Source organism: Pleurodeles waltl, chromosome 6 (assembly GCF_031143425.1).
Source record: "Pleurodeles waltl isolate 20211129_DDA chromosome 6, aPleWal1.hap1.20221129, whole genome shotgun sequence".
NCBI lineage: Eukaryota > Metazoa > Chordata > Amphibia > Caudata > Salamandridae > Pleurodeles > Pleurodeles waltl.
In genome coordinates this window covers 89,614,579-89,634,261 of record NC_090445.1, presented here as the reverse complement: position 1 = coordinate 89,634,261, position 19,683 = coordinate 89,614,579, and the positions used below count along the sequence as shown (strand labels likewise).

The window sequence follows — 19,683 nt, the reverse complement described above, 5'->3', positions numbered from 1 at the left end:
TCTCTCTCTTGCATGCTGTAGCTGAATGTTTCTTACTCCCTTATTTCCGTTTCTCTCCCTTGCTATCTGTCACCTTCTCCCTCCTCTCCCTCTTTCCCTCTTTTACCTCTGTCTCCTGCGCTCCTTCTCGTTTAGTCGATCTTCTCTGTGAATTAGATTTTTATGATTTTAGTTTTCAGTTTTTCCTTCCAGAGACTGCCATCCACACTGCCCTCTGGTAGCACATCAGCAGCCCTTCCTTACTACTGCCTGGCCCTCCATTACCCAGTCACTGACCGCTCTGTTAACCCATAGGCCACTGCTCCCTCCACTACCTCCAGGGTTCATGGCTCATGTTTTTGATTGCCAGGGGCTGCTTCATTTGACAAAAGGCAATGTGAGGACCTCGCTGTTCCGCTGTCACCGCCTCTACGATGAGATGGAGAGAACCTATGGACTCGCCCTGGTATGTAGAGGGTGTGAGGGTCAATAAGAGGTGTAACTTTCTATCACAGGCCAGAGCTGCACAATCATAATGAGGGGCCCCATCACCACAATCCTACCACCACTATCCTGCCGGATCTTCACTTGCATGTATTTACCATTCTGAGCCCTGTTCTCCTGTCTCCCAATGTCCTTACTGCATCTACCAGCCAGAACCATGCAAAGTAGTTTCAGCTTGTCTGAATTCTGCTCACTGTCCAGCTACTGCCACCAGCTACAGGTGTGCTAGCCACCAGCAGCTAACCTCAGCCATTATTTGGCCATGAACTAGACATCTAGGGCCAGATGTAGCAAGCCGTTTTGCCCATTCTGTGTCTATGGGAAAATGTGTTCGTACATATGGCCCCTAGTGACAAATGTCAACAAACCAAAGTCTTCCCAACAAATATGTATGCCACCAATCAGAACTCTACAGACCAATAGCAACCATGATGAGTCCTTCCTTATTCAACCAGCCAGAACAGTACAAGAAACTATCAACCCACTGAAGTTTTGCCTGCAATCCCGGTCACCAACCAGAGGTTGTCCCAACCCGAAAAATTGTTCGGCCACTGCCCACGCTCTGCAGACACTTATCAACAAACCTTTCCCTGAGACACTACTGCTATGGTGGACCAGTGCCGTATCAACAAGCATCAGCTGGAGTCCTGGAATCAATTGTATTGCTGCCTCTAATATTTCTACTGACCAATATCAACCATTCGAACCCACCACATTTCCTTGATGTCACTTGTCAAGCCTCTGTGGAACACTGCCAATTAACCTGAATACTTGCCTTTAATCAAACTTATACCAACCACATACCAAAGATCACTATAGACCATGTAAGTCTTTCACATAATTTAACCACTATCACCAACCAGACCAGAGTGTTATAGGCCAACCCCAGCGGTTCGACGATCTGATCACTGCTACTAAATAGAGCACCACCAGCCCATAACCACCCAACCAGAGTCATTCCCGTGTTGCTACTTTATCCACCAGGCAGGTCTCTGCTGGTATCAACCAACCCAAGTGCTACCTTGATCCCACTTCTTCCTTCACCATGACCTGTAAAAACCAGTAACCACCAACCTGAGTCTTTTTCCATAACCTTACTTTTACCACTAACCAGAGCTTTACAAGCCGCTATTAGACATCATCAGTAATCCCACAATCCTGACGCTGTCAACCACCAGTGCTCCTGAGATGGGCATCGATAATATACACCCTCTCATTCATGCCTCAAGACTAACAGCTGCCTACAACATTGGTAAGTAGTTCTTATGCTGATTCCACATCTTCTTTTGTTAAAATCTTCCCTCACCACTGTCAATCAAGCCAAGGTGTAAGACAGTCTGTTATTGTAGATAACTCTCCTGATGAGAGCCCCAAAATTCATATAGAGGTTGAAACGCCGTTAACTTAAATGCAATTATTCTCAGATGACCACATAGACCCATGCATTTTCTTGAGTATAGAGTCTTTTGTATTTTTTTCATACTTGCATTTCACTGTATCACATTTGCTGTACTATTATTGTTGTCAATGGATGAGTAAATATCTTAAACAAAGATGTTATAGTGAATGTATGGATTACACATTACACTTTCCTATGCTTGTTTCTGAGTATGACATCTGTAGATGAATCAGGCATCCGCCAACTTTACTTCTGTGTTTCCAAACTACATCCACAGTGAACTATTGTTTTCAGTACCTCAGCAGATAGGTTCTACCACCTGTGCAGAAGAGTGATATAGTCAAAGATAGTGAGAAGGCATGATTGTAGCTGCTTTTATTTCACTTCCCTGCTAACATCTTTCCTTTAAGGTCCACTCTTAAGTCCTGGACATTTCTCTCCTTTTCCAACTTCTTCTGTGCACGAGGACTGCATAGATTAATATGAGTATGTATTTGCAGGGTCTACAGCTAAGGGAGAAGGAACAGTTAGTTATAGATTACAAAAGCCTCTATGATGAATAGTCTCAGATTTGTGAGCCAGCAATGTTGCCTATCATTGGAAAGGCTAAGAAACTCATAGAATGAATCAAAGGCTATGAAGTGCCTGTTGTTTTTACTTGTTCTTTCTGATTCAATGATGTTTCCACATGATTGTATCTCCACAAAGTCTCCTCTCACTTGCCTCTGTGTAACCCACAGGTTGTAGGAACTCATGGACAACAGCTAGTTTAAAGACAGTAACGCTCTTATCATCACAGACAACAGGCAAAGATCTCATTACTACAGACAACAAACTGAGATCACACTTCCAGAGAGAACACAATGCTATCTCATTACCACAGACACCACGCTTATCTCTCATTATCACAAGCTGAGGTCTCAGTATCACAGAATACAAGCTGAGCTCTCACTATCACAGACAATAAGCTGAGGTCTCCATACTCCAGACAACAACATGAGCTCTTGTAACCACAAAGAACAAGTTGATATCTCACTAGCACAGACAACAAGCTAAGATCTCATTATCTCTGCCGCCTATCTGAGATCTCTCTCTACCACTGGCACCAAGCTGAGATATGGCCAATGTTTCTAGCTAAAGTTTTATACAGTACCCAGCTAATATCAAGCAGATACATCGCTACTGATGACAAGCTGACATCTCTTATCAGTTGGTTCAAGCTAAGATCTCACCCCATCTCTACAAATCTGAGATCTTTCCACTACAGAGACCTACCTGAGATCTCACCCACCATTGATACCAAGCTTGAGACGTCCTCTCCCCTAGTAACAGGATGACATCCTGCACAACTTACATCAACCAGAGATCTCACTATTATTGATAGCAAAATGTAATCATCTCACCACCATTGACACAAAGCTTTGATATGCCACCCCAATATCATTAACATAAATATGACATCTCACCATTACTAACCCCACACCGGCTGAGATATCCTGCACAAATCACATTAAGCTGAGATCGCTTATGACAGAGACCAATCATACTGCTTGTCTTGCGTATGCCAGTAATATTTAGTTTATAAATAGTGATTTGATGTTTCTGAGCTGTAAATAACAAATGTTGCTGACACCCCACAGAGTGATGCTCAAGTCCTCAATGCTAGTAGTATGAAAGGCTGAATGGATCTGGCTGAGTGGGTCTTGCCGGGATTCGAACTTGAAACCTGCTCCCCACACAGAGTGGTGGGCAGGAGCACTTGTCAGCTGTTGATCATATACCTTGGATTTATAGTGATGAGGGTGGGAATAATTGGTCGCAAGTTGTATGAAAAGAGGTATGATATTTAAAATTGGTCAGCAGAGGTGTCTAACACCGGTAGCCCCAGTGCGGCGTGTGCTGCATCCAACCTCATTAATGAGAAAACTGGTCTGAATCTTTCACATGTTTTAGGGGCCGGTATCCAGTGGAGACTTGTTGCCTCAACAACGTTTGGATCGTCCCCAAGTCCGAATACACCAGCGTCACCCTGGAAACCAACTACCTGAGACCGCCATGCTGACAAAGGTAAGGTGTGGATTCCTACCAAACCTTGATTAATGCAGCATAGCTATAGTAGTAACATAGAATATCTATAGTAGCATCAAACTATAATGTTATCTCACACCCTCAGTAATATCACAGAACCTTAATAATATATTATAGAGCATTGATAATACCATTCAAGCTCAATACTATCACTGATCTACAATATACAACCTGCCCATATTTATTAAATCACAATAGAATTATATAACATCAATATTGGCACAGCACCTTTTTATCAATATTATTAAAAACATCACTATGATACCACATTGTTTCAATGATTTCACTAAAACTTGATTATGTCACAGAACCTGGATGATACAGTGTTTAACATTCTAACCATAGAATTCTAACACTATCAGAGGATTATAGTATTACAGAATTTTAATAACATCACATGTAATCATAAACATATGATGCCAAAAATATTACAGCATCTTCATAATACAGAATCATAATACCATCTAATACTTTTAATTATTAGAGGACCATAATTCAGAATTTCAGAAATATTGAAGAACATTTATGATTTTACAGAATCATAATTATATCACAGAATTGTGATAGCATGACAGGACTTTCACTTTGAAAATATGATTTACCCTTAATATCAAATTACCACAAATATATAATGCAAGTAGTATATTAGAATTGATGCTTAACTGTATCTGAACTTCCCTGTATCAAAGATAGACTATAGTAACATTGTCCATGTAAGCATTGCACTATTCATTTTGAAACTTAATAAAATAATACTACCAGAACAGTAACTAGACAGGTTTCAGTCACATCACTATGACTACCATGTTAGCAATATACGTTGACTAGCCATTCAGTTTCTGTTTGGGCCACATGTAAAAGAAATACCTACTAATCCCCTTCATGCACATTTGCTCATTCAGTGCCTTCTTGCTGAAAGTTTCCTACAAAAACAGATTCCTTCATCAGCACATGCTCTGGAATACTCTTCTATTTAAGTTTTAAAAGACACTGCTTCCTTTTTTTGAGTGCCTCGGAAAATACCTTTTCAACAAAGCTGATTTAGTTTGTTTTGATTTTGTCTCTTCTCAGTATCACGATACCCTATGAGTTCCATGGATCAGGAGTGATTTAGAACATAACATGAAATGACAGCTCAGGACAGGACACAACACTAATCCTTGATAATTTCATAAAATGTGAAACCAGAACTCAGATACTGTTACAGCACCATGAACCTATCATTGCATTATAATATCAACAGAGCTTGATAATAGCATTAACAATCGAAATCATTGAATGTTTAGGAAGAATGGGCTTACTTTGGTGCCTGCCAGACCTTAGTGTTCTGCCGGAGAACAGTAAACTTGGCACTCCTGTAGTCTATGGGGTCAATAAACAAAGAGTATAAAATCACACAGGAGATGGAAAAAGTATAAAATACACATTAGGAAATGCCTCTTTCAGATCTCAATTATATCACAGAACCTAGATCACTAATGTGATGGCGTCTGACCTTATTTGGTTTCTTATCTTTAATTTATAAGGGGAGGCGTTAGAGGTTAGAGGGACCTTTTGACTGCGCTTAGAGCTATTCCTACCATAGTTACCCAATCTCACTCCTTCCAATAGCAGTATTATTCAATAGTATCAATAATCTTTGGAGTCAGTAATTTCACACGCCATGACCCCTTTGGCTATGAATAACCACACTTTTGAATCACGTTAATTTGTTTATTTCCCTAGATTAACAATGCTAATATCACATAACGTAGTCTCAAAATCCGATGAAATACATACAAAAACAACACTGGTTGACCAAATCTTCTAAAGAATCTCAATTTAACCAAAACATGGATCACTATGCACTCTAGAGTTACAGTACAAATCAATAACAAGAACAACTGTGAAATAAAAATAGCTTACATTAAGGTTCAGCAACTAAGTAACATCAATTATTTATTAATAGCCACCTACTAGCATTTAGGGTCATCCCTCACTAACCTTCTGATTAGAATAACATGTTTGGGCTTCATGCAAAACAATTTTAGTCAACACAAATTCGGAAAAACATCTTACTATGGCTCTATCAAAATAGCTGTTGGTACGTAGGAACAAAAGACAAATTACATCAAACACAATAACATTCGATTAATACCGCTCCTCAATATGGATCAGCAAACTGCGCCTGTTTTCGTCATTTGGACATCTGTTCGCTCAGCATCAGCATCGGACCATGAAAGGAAATGGTTCAGAATTGAGGACTCTAATCCATCCGAACCATTTGTAAAGCATAGTCGAAGATCAGCATTCAATATAAAGGTCTAAGCAATAGAATTAAAGATAGAATTCTCTTAAGTAAAATAATCATGGTGAGTACACCTCATTGGTGGAGAATGAAAAAGTGAATATGCTTGAAAGATGAGAATAATCGGAATGGCCCTCTCAGCAAAGGATTAAGAAAACGAGCACCTCCCTCTCTGTCCAATCGGCCTAAGTTAAAATCCTCTAAAACTCTTCCCCCATTGCCATTGGTAAAAAATCGTACATTTACAATTAGTCCAATAAAAGTAGAACTTCAAATATAAGATATTATTAAACTGTTTTTCACATGTCAATGATTGGCTCCTCTTCTCCTGTTCCTATTGTCGGACTTGTCAGGTAACAATTTTGTATCTCTCTGTTCTTCAGTCAGTGCATCCATTGTTAGCTCCTGGTAACATCGCTTTCTCACACAGTAAACTTTACAATGCATCAATAACTAATTCAGCATATTCTAGCAAACAGTTCTTATGAGAATGTTAAACATCTGCTAGCGTTTGGTCAGCTCAGTGAAACAATACAAGTATTCATTTCTCTAAACAGCCATTTAATGTGAATAATTTAAACAGTGCAACTTAACATGAGGCTGTGCAACTAGGCCCAAGACCTTAGTAACTAAAGGCCTCCAATTAATAAAGCAAATACATAATAATTAATCGTCAATATAACATACTACTACATTAATCTAAACATGAGCACGTCAAATCCATTTTAATAAGCGATTAATAAGGACACTTCGTGAATACTGCTGGCCACTCAAGTAGGCACATTTTCCAAGTTGTGCATTATTTGCTACATTAAGTCAATTTCTATGCAGATTCATAATTCAAAGTACATGAATATTTATTAGTAAAAATTCAGAGTTCACACTAACACTTCAGTGGTATGAGTGAACTCTGCTGCTCCTCCGAAGAAGTTAATTCTATACATGTAGCATCAAATAAACTAGATTTATTTTTTCATATCCTGAAACATGGCACCCAGAGAGGTATCAGACAACTGAACACTTTAGAGTGAGAGAAAGCAAGTAACTCAATCAATCAATCAATCAATCAAACAAATTTCTTGAGCGCACTACTCACCCGGTAGGGTCTCAAGGCGCTGGGGGCTGGGTGGGGGGAGGGGGGCTAACTGCTCGACAATAGTAACTGACAATAGTCTGGTCAAGAGAGCATTTTGCAATTTTGTAAAGAGAAATACAAACTTAAAACGCTATAAACATTAACATTTGCACAGTGATAGTGTGGTGATGGACACATATCCATATTGGAAAGCAGTATAATGAGGGATGAAAAAACAAGATGGTATGTGTACATGTGTGATAAGGCAGTTGCAGTTATGGCTGACAAGAGTTTTGTGGCATTTATTAAACATCTGAAAGGAGTGGGGTGGTAGTGTCAACTGCAAGTTCAATTCAGATTTAAGGAGAATTTCTCAAAAAGGATGATCAGTGGAGGGTGAACTTCCTACTGAAACAGGGCATCTCTATTCAAAGAAATCGTGTGCTTGTCCAGATTCATTTTTTCTCCTGGAAATCTTATATTTTTCACCTAAATATCTGGGTTAGTCATGTGTAATGCTTTATAAGGAATGGTAGCAAATCTGCATGGGGTGGTGGCTGGTTAGGATGGCCACTTGAGAGGAAGGTAGTGTGAGGGAATCAGGTCAAACCGATCGACAGCAGATTGTTGTGCTTCTTCAAGAAGGGTGAGACATATTTTAAGAAGCTCAGTAGTAAAGGCATAGAGATATCAAATGGCGTGTACTGACATTTTGAGGTAAGCAATTTATAGAATCAATCCTCATCCACTGCAAAGAATTATCAGTTTAATAGTGAAAAAAGGCATGTACAAGTTTCCTGACATTTCAATACTGGTTAAAAAGTAGCACTGACAAAATAAAAATCTAAAATAACATGAAATCTTGCCTAATGTCACACAGACAATACAATTGGGAAAATGTGTTCTCAAATGTATTTTCAAGTGATTTTGCAAACCATAGAGAAGTTATGTATGCATATACAACTATAAGGGTGAAATTTGAATTCCTTTATAAAGTCAGGTTAGTTGTAACTTCCTTCTTCTGTATGGTGGGGATATTCATCGTCCTATTCCGCAACCCTTTTTGAAATCCTTTGGCGTTTGCCTCTTCTCAGGAGAGATCCTCTGACTCCAGATATGTAGATTTAATGTGACATTTATACTGTGAGAATAAAGATGTCAATTCCCAGGTTATAATTATATACAAAGAAACCGGTAACCTTCCATTGGGTGTGTTTCTTTGGTGGCATTAAGTATACATAATTTGGAAGGTCACTCTGATGGTGTCCCTCACCTGCTGCCTATAGTGTCGGAGACACCTGCACTGGAGAGTATTTAAAGATTGCTTAGTGACCAGGATGGCTCTTCCATTCACCCAGGTGACATTTAAAAGTGTGCTCCATGGCATGTCCGGCAGGTAAAAATACTCCCACAATTTGGCAGTTACAAGATCAGCACTAAATAAATTGCTCTTGGTATAGGAGGGTGTTCACAGGGCTCCCCTGTCCTTCAAGTGACAAAAGGACCACTGCCCCCTCTGCCTTGTCAAATCACATAGGAGGCCACATAACTACTTTAGTGTCTCCTCCCTTTCTAAGGATCATTGTGTCCTCATACTGTGTAGTTTGCCACGCAGGTCCAGCCTCTTGCTGCTCGAGAATTGCAGAGCTCCACCCGGTGGGGGCCTCCACATCCACTTTGGCTATTAACTCCATGGGACGTGTTGGAAGACGAGTCTCGTCTCTTCTTGCCTTCTCCCCTCATTTGCTGATTTTTCACTCACCTGTAGAGGAGCTTATCTCTACATACTGGAAGGGAGGCATCCCCCAACAGCCATCCACAATCACTGATAACATCATAGTAGCTAACATTACTGATTCTTACATATAAAACAAATCTTGTATTATCACATAACCCCAATGCTCTTACATTAATAATGGCTCAAGTGGTAATAAATAGACTCAAGAATATTCTGCATTAGTGATGCACATCAAAGTCTGGCTTTGGCCTTGGACGTTTTGAGCTCTCCCGGAGGAAAATCTTTGAGCTTGAACAAGTTTCACACAGGCAGTAAACCACTTAGCACAAACAAGTCTACTTCCACCCCCCATGCTGTGGCCTGCTTAAGAGTGGAGATGCTGGGGTTCTTCTCTCCCTGTGTTCCACCACTAGCAGCTCGTACTGTGTCCTTCCTGCAGTAAACGGGGTTGGCACGCTGCAGTAATCAGAGACGGCAACTGCTTCTGGGTGCAACAACTCCTTCTTTGCTATTCCTCCTGGTAAGTCAGTGAAACCGCTGTGCTCCTGCAGGCAGCTTCTGGACTTGTTGCCGAGTACCTCTACTGTTCATCAGGGTTCTTCTCACATGGTGACAGCTATAATAGTCCTAGCAGCCCCTTGCAGGTATGCAGGGCTCACAGATATGGGGGACACTCCAGATCAGGTCGGACCCAACAGTCTCAGTGGCACCATCCTGGGATATGGGGGTCCCAGACATAGGCATCAGCCGACACTCCCAGTTGCACAGGTGACGGTTCAAACAGTCTCAGTAGCTACAGGCAATGGCCCAAGTAGTCCCAGTTGCCACCTACTGGCACACAGGGGTCATGGACATAAGCAGTGGCTCCAGTGAGATCAGAGACACTGGGCAATGGCCCACAAGTTCACAGCAACGCTAATGAGGGTTGATGACATTCGCAAGGAAGGGGACTGCCCTCTTGCAACACCGGTACCAACTGGACTGGGTGCCTCAGAATGCTCACCAGGATCTACTCACCAGGATCCCCACTGGGCCTTGCTCCCTACAGGCTCCCTCATCCTTCCTACAGGGTACACTCTTCTTGCATGCAGGCAGAAGGCTAGTGCCACCGGTGCAATGCAAGTGTTCTTCGCTATCAGATGATGGTTCCTCACCCAGGTGGGAGGCTGTCAGACCTTAGTCCCCAGTCCCGGTTCCAGCAGAAATAAGTCTTGGCAATTTCCCCTCTCCTGATGATACTTTCAACAAAGTATGAGACCAATTCCCCCACCTCATGCTCCCACATTTAAAGGCCAAATGTAGACACAGATGTAATTTAGTGTCTGGCCTGTGACATTCCTATTGGGAGTGTCAGCTCCTTTGAGGCGCCCTCCCCTTGGCACTGCCCTTTGTCAAACGGACAGTCTGCCACAGCAGGAATGGTTCCAATTCTGAGTGACCCACAGCACAAGCCAAGGGAGTAACCATGGATCACACCTGGCTGTCCGCCTCCACTGAAATATGCCACATATTGGGTCAAAGGACTAAGCTTTCCTGTCTATCAGTTTCCCTGGTAGTGCCAGCCTTATCAGTTCCACCCTCTCCCTGACGTTGCGCCCAGGCCGTACTGACCAGTGACTCCTCCTGAAATCAAAGCGCCCTTTGCTGTGCACAGAGGATGCTCTGGTTCTCTTCCTTCAGTGTGTGTTTATCCACGCCACCCCTCAGGAATGTCAGCAATCCACATCTACTGTCTGGAGGTTGCAGTCCTCAGCTCTCCAGCCTCTTCAGGCCCTTTGCATCTCAATGGATCTCACAAGCTTCTATGTTTTGTGTCATCCACAGGCACACACATGCAACTTAGCACGCACATGTAAGTAACACATGCAGTCCAGTGCTACACCCAATCCATGCACGCTAAGGGTGAATTAAGTACACAGCCAGAACACTCTACATGAGTGGGCCAGAAAACCCCACTCCGATGAAACAGGTAAAAGGCCAGTTCACATTACTGATTCTACTGAACACAAAAAGAGTATACTACCATCACCACTCTCGTGTCACTTAACACCTGGCAAGGTCAATATCCCTCAAGTTTCACTAGGGTGGTTCACTCCTTCAAGTCTACTTAGACTGCATTACTGTGCAGCAAGCCTAGGTCATGGTGCACATGCATGATCTGTGTTCGACCATGGCCACAAATCAGTACCAGGGGTCTAGATATTGGTGCAGCTGGGGCACTTAGTGCAGTGTTGCTCATCTGTCACCATGCCGGGGACTTTTCAATCCCAACAACTCCTAACCACTTCTTCAGTACCATCAGCAGCTCCTAAGACCTCTACTTGTGTTTTGGTTAATTGTTGTCTGGTCATGTTTGAATATAAAGACAACGTTGTTGTCATCTACAGATTCCCTATTATACACGTGCTGATAAAATGCTTTATATGGTTTTGTGATTTTCCCATTCTCCGGAACTAATGTCCTAGAAGATGCTATCAACCCCTTGAGTCTATCATTAATGACCTTTAGCCTTAACATATCAACCAGCAGCCATTCTAACCTGCTATCATCCATGTAGTATTTATTTTTCACTCTGACCATGGTGTATTTGGCTTTGTCCAGATCTAATGCCCTATCGTGCATTCTGAGTAAAAGAACTTTATGCCATGGCTTGAAAGTGCCATAGCTAGTGCTTTTGCTTTGTGTTTGTGAAATGCAGGTGATATAAAGTAACCCCTCAGTTCTGTCTTAAAGGTGTCCTTCCACACCTGCCATTCTCGTACATGATCCATATCATCCTCACGTATAAAATTCTTAATGGAGTCTAAAATGTCATCATTAACAGATACACTTTATAGCAGATTATGTCTATGCCACAAACAACCCCACCTGGTTGGTGTAAGTGTTGTACTTATGTTTACTGACTTTAAAGCACGATCTGATAAGGATATGTATCCTTTATCTGTTTTACTCACAGAGTTAAGCAAGCTTTCACTCACTAGGAATTATGCAATTTAGCATATGACCTGTATGCTGTGGTGTAATGAATATATTCTTACAGCTCCCTTCATTGGCATATCTATATGTCCACAATGCTTGTGGAAGAGACACAGGGGGTCATTACAACTTTGGCGGGCGGCAACCGCCAATGCGACCGCACTCACGCGGTGCCCATTTTGACATCCCCGTTGGACCGGCGGGCGGAAACCGAGTTTCCGCCCGCCGGCCCAGCGGGGATGTGGGCCGCAACATGGAGCCGGCTCCAAATGGAGCCGGCGGTGTTGCAGCCGTGCGACGGGTGCAGTTGCACCCATCGCGCTTTTCACTGTCTGCATAGCAGACAGTGAAAAGCCGCATGGGGCCCTGTCAGGGGGCCCCTGCACTGCCCATGCCAGTGGCATGGGCAGTGCAGGGGCCCCCAGGGGCCCCGCGACTCCCCATACCGCCATCCTTTTCCTGGCGGTTCAAACCGCCAGGAAAAGGATGGCGGTCGGGGACTCGTAATCCCCTGGGCAGTGCTGCAAGCAGCGCTGCCCTGGCGGATTACTACCGCCGGGGTCATTGTGGCAGAAAACCGCCGGCCCCGGCGGTGCGACCGTAATCCCCCAGGAAGCACTGCCAGCCTGTTGGTGGTGCTTCCGTCATTTTAGCCCTGGCGGTCTCGTACCGCCAGGGTCAAAATGACCCCCACAGTCATTAAAACCTTGGGACACGCCCCCAGCTTCCCAAGTTCTCTGCTGTGCCCCCCTTCATGCCATCCATTGCAATGTTGTGGTCTTCCCAGTGATTACTTCTTCTACCGTTGTAGTAATGATGTCAGATAAAGAAGATTTAAGAAAGTGTTTCTAAGTAATTGGATAGCTGGTTGAGGGGGAGAGAAAGCTACTCAAGCTGCAAGCACAATCTTTGTCAAGGTGAAGTCACAAGCAAACCCTCGGATAACTTGGCACAGAGCGGTCAGGCTTAACTCAGAGGAAATGTGTAAAGTATTTGTACAACACTTCAAACAGTAACACAGTGACAACACACCGCAAAAGGGATCTCACACCAGATTAGGCAAATATAGTACTTTACCACAAACTAAACAAAACCAAAACAAAAACAAAAATTTTAGTAGTAGTTTCAGCTTTATTTCGGTAAAACAATACCATAAAAGCATACTGACAAAATTCTTACATTTCTAAAAGGAACAAAGACACTTTTTAAGAGAAAAAAGACAGAAAAACACTAAAAACAGATCGAGACCAGAGCTCCCTCAGGGCCATACAATACAAATAGGCAAGTTATGGGTATAAATGTTATTAAAAATCAACGATTAATCAATAAAACACTATAAAATATACAGTACACATCATCATACAAATCTCCATATAAATATTATAAAATTTTATAAAATACCCCTAAAATATAAACCTTTATACAAAAAACAGTTAAAATTGCTATCTCACTAGTAGTAGCATTAACTATGGACTAGCTCAAAAAGTGACCATTATGAAAATAGGATATATGCTTTTGAATGATTATTTGCCTCCAGTAGGTTCAAGTTGCCTCTACAATCTTAGCAATATAGATACCATCATCACGTGAGGGGTTATTTGACTAATTTTTAAGAGATGATTAACAGTCCCTAGGGCCCAACGATTCCTTTCTTTCTTGCGTGCCTATATTACTTAGAGGTCATATATGATCAAGTAATGCAAAAAGGCACATTGTTCTAGCAGCAGCTAATATTCACTTAACTACTAGAAACAAGTTATCTGATGTTGGTCTTAAAAACAGTAAATAAAAGTTGATTACAGTATTTCATTTGTAAGACCCATAGAATTTACCTCCCGTGCCATCAGGCACTTGTTTGCCTAACTAAGAGGAGATTTTTTGGGATAAAAGTAGATAAATATCAGAATCCAGGAACAAGTTTCATAAGTGACAATGACCATTCTAGGTAACTTAATCAACCTCCCAGTAACTACGGTCCTCCCGGGCATAGACAATGTCCCCTGGGCTAGATATATCCTTGGCTGATTGTAGGTCCCAAGGCCTTTGAATTGCAGAGGTTGACTCCCAATTATCGATTTCAGGACCATAGGTTGACTTTGGGAGTTTTGCCTGAATTAAAGCGCCTACAACCTCAGGCCCGCCTTGTCTCTGATGAATGAAATTGCTATTAAGAACCGGCTTAGACCAAAAACAACATATGGTATCGAGCTGGATCTCAAGAATCTGGCAGCTTCATTGTAGTTCCTGATTCCAACGTTCCTGCAGATGGGTCGGATCCATTTCTTCCTTAGTTTATCGTAGGCAATGCAATTTAAAAGGACATGATCCGTTGTTTCTGGTGTCTCCATATTACATAGCTCGCAGGTCGCCTCATGATTACTCCCATTCAGGAGGCCCCATTTAAAGGTAAAAGCCTTGACCTGGAGAATCCCATATCGATACTTCATAAATAAAACTTTTGCTCGTCTAGGTTGAATAGTATCGATCCATTCCTCAGCGCTCGGTAGTGGTTTAAAATCCAGAAAACTTAAGGTTAGTCTACCTGAATCCTTGCTATGAAAAGGGCTATTAAAGATGAAGTCCCAAAATACTTGCTTTAGTCGGATCTTTGATTGGGTTGTGAGTATATGCGGTTCATCCCAATAGAATTTCAGCCCTAAATTGTAAAAGCTTTGCCTGATATAATGAAGCCACGGGAGGGAAATAGTCTTGTCCAAGCCCATGATCTCAATTAATGCTTGCCTGTATTGGATCAGTTCAGGGGTTGTCCAAAGTCTACACCAGTAGAGCAGGGGCCTCAGGGCTGCCAATTTGCCTATTTGTTTCATATTAGTGTCATAGGCTAAGGGAATCAACGGAGTGGATGGAGGGAGGCCCAATACCCCCCTCATGAAATTATTTTCCTGAGTGGCCAATGGAGTTAGTTTTGTGAATCCCCAGAGTTCTGCGCCATACAGAGCAGCGGCCTGTGCTTTGCACCTATAGATCTCAAATACTGGTGACACAGTGCTCGACCTTGAACATTTGTAATTTTTACTAATTGCCATGGAGCTATGAGTTAAGGAGATAGCAGCTTTGTTGATGTGCAGCGCCCATGACAATTTGGCATCAAGCAGTATCCCTAGGTAGTTGAAATTTTTAACTCGTTCCAGTGCCTGCCCTCTGATCCAAATGTTTCTCTTGAGTGCTTTGTGAGGGTTAACAGTTAAGTATTTAGTCTTGTTTGCATTTATTTCTAACCCCTTCAAGCTGCAATACTCACTGAATTTATCTAGTAGAGTTTGCAGGCCCATTGGAGTTTGAGACAATAGGATGGTGTCATCTGCAAAAAGGAGGGCGGGGACTGGATCATCATTCAATCTTGGTGAGTCGTGGTTACTTTGTTTCAGATGATGAACCAGATCATTGATGTATAATGAGAAAAGTGTTGGGGCGAGCACACAGCCCTGTCTCACCCCCCTCTTGATAGGTATTGGGTCTGTCAACTCTCCTTTTGGCCCCCACCGGACCTTTGCGAATGTATTTTCATGTAGCCTCTCCAGCTGGCCCAGGAGGTTCCCTGTCATGCCCTGTTTTCCTAATGCTGCCCATAAGGAGTCTCTCGGCACCAGATCAAAGGCTGCGCGCAGGTCCACAAACGCGATATACAGGTGGCCTTTTTTAGTCTAGTGTATTTCCATATTATTGTCAATAGCCTAAAGGCCTGGTCAACTGTACTGGTCTGTTGTCTAAAGCCTGCTTGGTATATAGACATTATGTTGTTCTCTTCTATCCAGGTATTGATTCTATTCAGGATCTGTCTAGCATACATTTTTTGTGTGACGTCTATGAGGCTAATTGGTCTATAGTTCCCTGGGTCTTCCCTGGATCCTTTTTTGTGGATTGGGATTATTTCTGCCCCTGTCCATGTCTCGGGCATTAGGCCTCCCCTTGCTATAGCGTTACTTAGAAGGTTTAGATAAGGTGCCCAGATTTCTATGCTATGTTTGAACAAATCCCCCGGGATCTTATCCAAACCGGGGGCTTTTCCTGGCTTGATTGCTTCAATGGCAATCACCGTCTCCTCCAGACTAAACTGTAACTTGGGTAAAATACCCCAAGTAACTGGGGATTTATGTCTTGAGGGATAAGAATCGAAGGTGGGGGGGTCAGAGTAAAGATATGTAAAGTAGTTAACCCATGTTTTGGGGTCTATGTGATGGTCTGTAGTAAATATCCCCTCTTTGCTACCATGGGTAACTATTTTCCAGAAGGTCCTTGCATCATTGCTTTTTGCTGCTACCAGCAGGTCTTGCCATTTTTGGTCCTCCCAGTTGCGTTGGGCAGTAGCCAGCGTTTTCTTATAGCTGGCCCTTGCCTGCTGTACGGCTAATTGATTTTTTTGCTTTAGTGCCTCTACCAGTACTCTTTTCCTCTCTCTACATTTGATAGTATACCATGGACTGTTAGGGGTGGTTTGGGCCTTCTCCTTTTTGTGCTTATTCTGTAGCTGTTTGGTCAGGACAGGTCTTAACATAGTGCTCAATGAATGGTGGATAGCCGTAATAGGAATGTCACTAGGTTTATTTTCTGCATAAGGCTCCAAGAGATCAGAAAATATGTTGTAAATATTTATCATAGTGACCTGATTGCCTAGTATTACTGGCCATTTTACAACCCTTCTGTTGTTACTGAGGGTGGGTTGTAACTCCACCTTATCATGTTCTATATATTTCGAGTCCAAATCTAAGAAGTGTGCCTTGAATTCAATTATTAGCGGGAAGTGATCGCTATCCCTTCTTTTATCAATTTTAAAGGTCGCTAGTCTTTCCCATGTGTTTATACTATGCAGAATGTAATCTATTTTTGAAGTTGAGTTGCCTCTCTGGAAAGTAACCAGATTAAGGCCGACTTCACCCACTCTGCCATTGCATGCCCTCAGTCCATGGTTTAATGTAAGGCTCATGATTTGCAATGAGGCCACTGTGCCTGGGACAGTTTTTTCTATTGTTAGGTAAGGAATTGTTCTCATTCGGTCTTCCTCTTCTGCTAAATGTTCGAATCCAGTTATAGGTTCATAGTTACAATTAAGGTCACCCCCTATCATAATTGTCTCACCTACTGGAATTTTTTTGAGCAGGTCGTCTAGTAGAGTTATTTCAGGAGACTCCACGTTTGACTTTCTAGGTCTTATATATACATTAAACAAGTGGGTTATTATCTTATTTTTTTTTCCCATTATCAACCATAAAATGTCCTCCGACTCAGTGGCTTGCATGCGTATCTCAACATTTAATGAGATCTTCGCCCATACGACCAACCCCCCAGACGGTCTCCCTCTGGCAGCTGAAGTTGCACTGATAAAGTAGGTGAGAACGCTACTCAAGCTGCAAGCACAATCTTTGTCAAGGTGAAGTCACAAGCAAACCCTCGGATAACTTGGCACAGAGCGGTCAGGCTTAACTCAGAGGAAATGTGTAAAGTATTTGTACAACACTTCAAACAGTAACACAGTGACAACACACCGCAAAAGGGATCTCACACCAGATTAGGCAAATATAGTATTTTACCACAAACTAAACAAAACCAAAACAACAAAAATACAATCAGTAGAACTGGAGATATGTAATTTTAAATATTTAAGTGAAAATAGCACCAAAAAGCACAAAGCACCCACTGTGGATATCTGGTACTTACAGACCGTAGCAAAGTCACAGGTTCAGGTCAACCTCAATGGAGCGAAGGCCAGCTACATGGACCTAGTTATAAGTAAAAAAGCAGGGGAAGAACTTGAAAATCGGCAGATCATGTTTACTCCATTCCTTCTCTAGGCTAAACCCCTATCCCAGTACTCTAGAGAAGAATGGGAGGTTAGAGGAGGAGCAATCGTTTTTTCAGCATTAATGAAACAATGGTTGGTTTAAAGCATTATGGATGATTTCTTGGTAGAGATGAGCATGGCTAAATAGAAGATCTCTGGCAGTAGTGCAGAGGTTTGATAATTTAGGTGCTGAAAGGGTTGGATTAAACACAGGAGGGGCTGGTAGACAAGTATAAGACTATAATTTTGTGGGATCTGTGTGGTAGTTGGAGATGATTTCAGTGGAGTGAGGAGGGTGATGATTGTATCACAGATGCACAGATGGGGTTGTGTGGAGCACTTGGAGAGTGGTTCAGATTGGACATTTTAAAGGTGGAATAAGAAGCAAAGAATGTGGTGGTGAGGCAAGAGCGCGTTCGGGTAGTATAAGGAGAGACTAAGGAATTGACATTATTGACTAGCCATTGGTGAAGAGTATGTAAAAAGTAAATGAGATGTTGGTAGTAAAATGGCGTGGCAGCATCTAGGGCTGTTGGGAAGGCACCTATTGCCCATTTATATTCTTATGGGTTCTCTGTGATCTGGGTTTCTAGGTTTAATGAAGGACATTATGTTTTGAGGATGTTATGTCTTGCGGAATCGGTGACCAGGAACGGGACCTGCTAGGCAATATTTTCTCGGGGGTTAATGTGAGTATAGGGCAGCGCAGCAGGCTTTGTTGAGCATATCATATGAGGTAGAGTCAAGGAATTGGGAAAGGTCAGTGTAGGTCTAGTTATGCAGAGTTAGAGTGAGATGTATTCTTTTGTCAGGTGATAATGGCCTTGATCGTGTGTGCCAGAGGGAGTGAGGCAGCATGTCTGATATGAAGATCAAGGGGTTTCCATGTAGTGAGAACCTGTCTGAAATTGGTTCTAGAATAGTTGAGTAAAGAGTATGTGCTCCTGATGGTTACTCAAGTAGAAGTTGGGGGTCACGAAGGATGATGACAGTAACTGATGGTTACTCAAGTAGAAGTTGGGGGTCACCAAGGATGATGACAGGTAAATCGAAAAAAGGCATCATGGTCCATGAAGAATGAGCTTTTGGCTTTAAGATACAAGATAGGAACCACCCTAATATATTCTTGTTTTTTACAATTAGATATCTAAAGTTGACAGGTGTATGACAGCCTTTTTCTCTCTTCTTACATCACACTAGGGCTGCAAAGTTGTGCAGAATGCCATGAAGACGACCAGTGATGACATAAGCCTCCTCCACATCACCCGTATCCACCTGGAAGACAACCTCCGGGACAAGAAGATGGCCTACCGTGCGGATTCGAGTGCTCTCCGCCTCCGCCGCAGGCGTGCCTCCCACCGCTGGACCATGGATGAGGGCAAGCAGCTCATTCCTGACTAATGCTATGTGTGGAGGACTGGCAGGGTTTTTAGCCAGCTCACCTGTGACATGGGTCCACCAGGGCAGGTTTGTGGTCAAGATGACATATGCTAAATGAAAAATTCTAAGCACAAATAAAGTTTTGAACTAAAGTCACACAGGCATGTGTCGGATCATTTTATCCAGTGGGCAGGGAAAATCTTTATAAAAGAGTAACTTTGGGGCTGATTTAGAGTTTGGCGGAAGGTTTACTCTGTCACAAACATAATGGATAGCCCATCCGGTGTATTACAGTGCATTATATCTAAATCAGGCCTGTAGTCTTCAACACCACCCAGGAAGTAATTCTCCACATCAACCTGTTGGAATTAAAAGCCATATTCCTAGCGCTCAAGTCCTTCCTGACCAAGATCAGGGGCTCATCGGTTTTGGTCCGAACCAACAACACCACAAGTAT

At 42.4% G+C, this 19,683-nt stretch overlaps 1 protein-coding gene across 4 annotated transcripts in view; it reads left to right on the top strand.

The window, feature by feature from the left end:
• TEKTL1 (tektin like 1) overlaps positions 1–19,378 on the top strand; it is a 232,388-nt gene extending 213,010 nt beyond the window's left edge. For all 4 annotated transcript variants that reach the window (XM_069237411.1, XM_069237410.1, XM_069237409.1 and 1 more), the window contains 3 exons: positions 350–445; positions 3,836–3,949; positions 19,047–19,378. In XM_069237411.1, coding sequence (XP_069093512.1) covers positions 350–445; positions 3,836–3,949; positions 19,047–19,247 — 411 coding nt within the window. In that variant the 3' untranslated portion in view covers positions 19,248–19,378. The remainder of the gene's footprint in view (positions 1–349; positions 446–3,835; positions 3,950–19,046) is intronic.
• Positions 19,379–19,683: the final 305 nt, after the last annotated feature.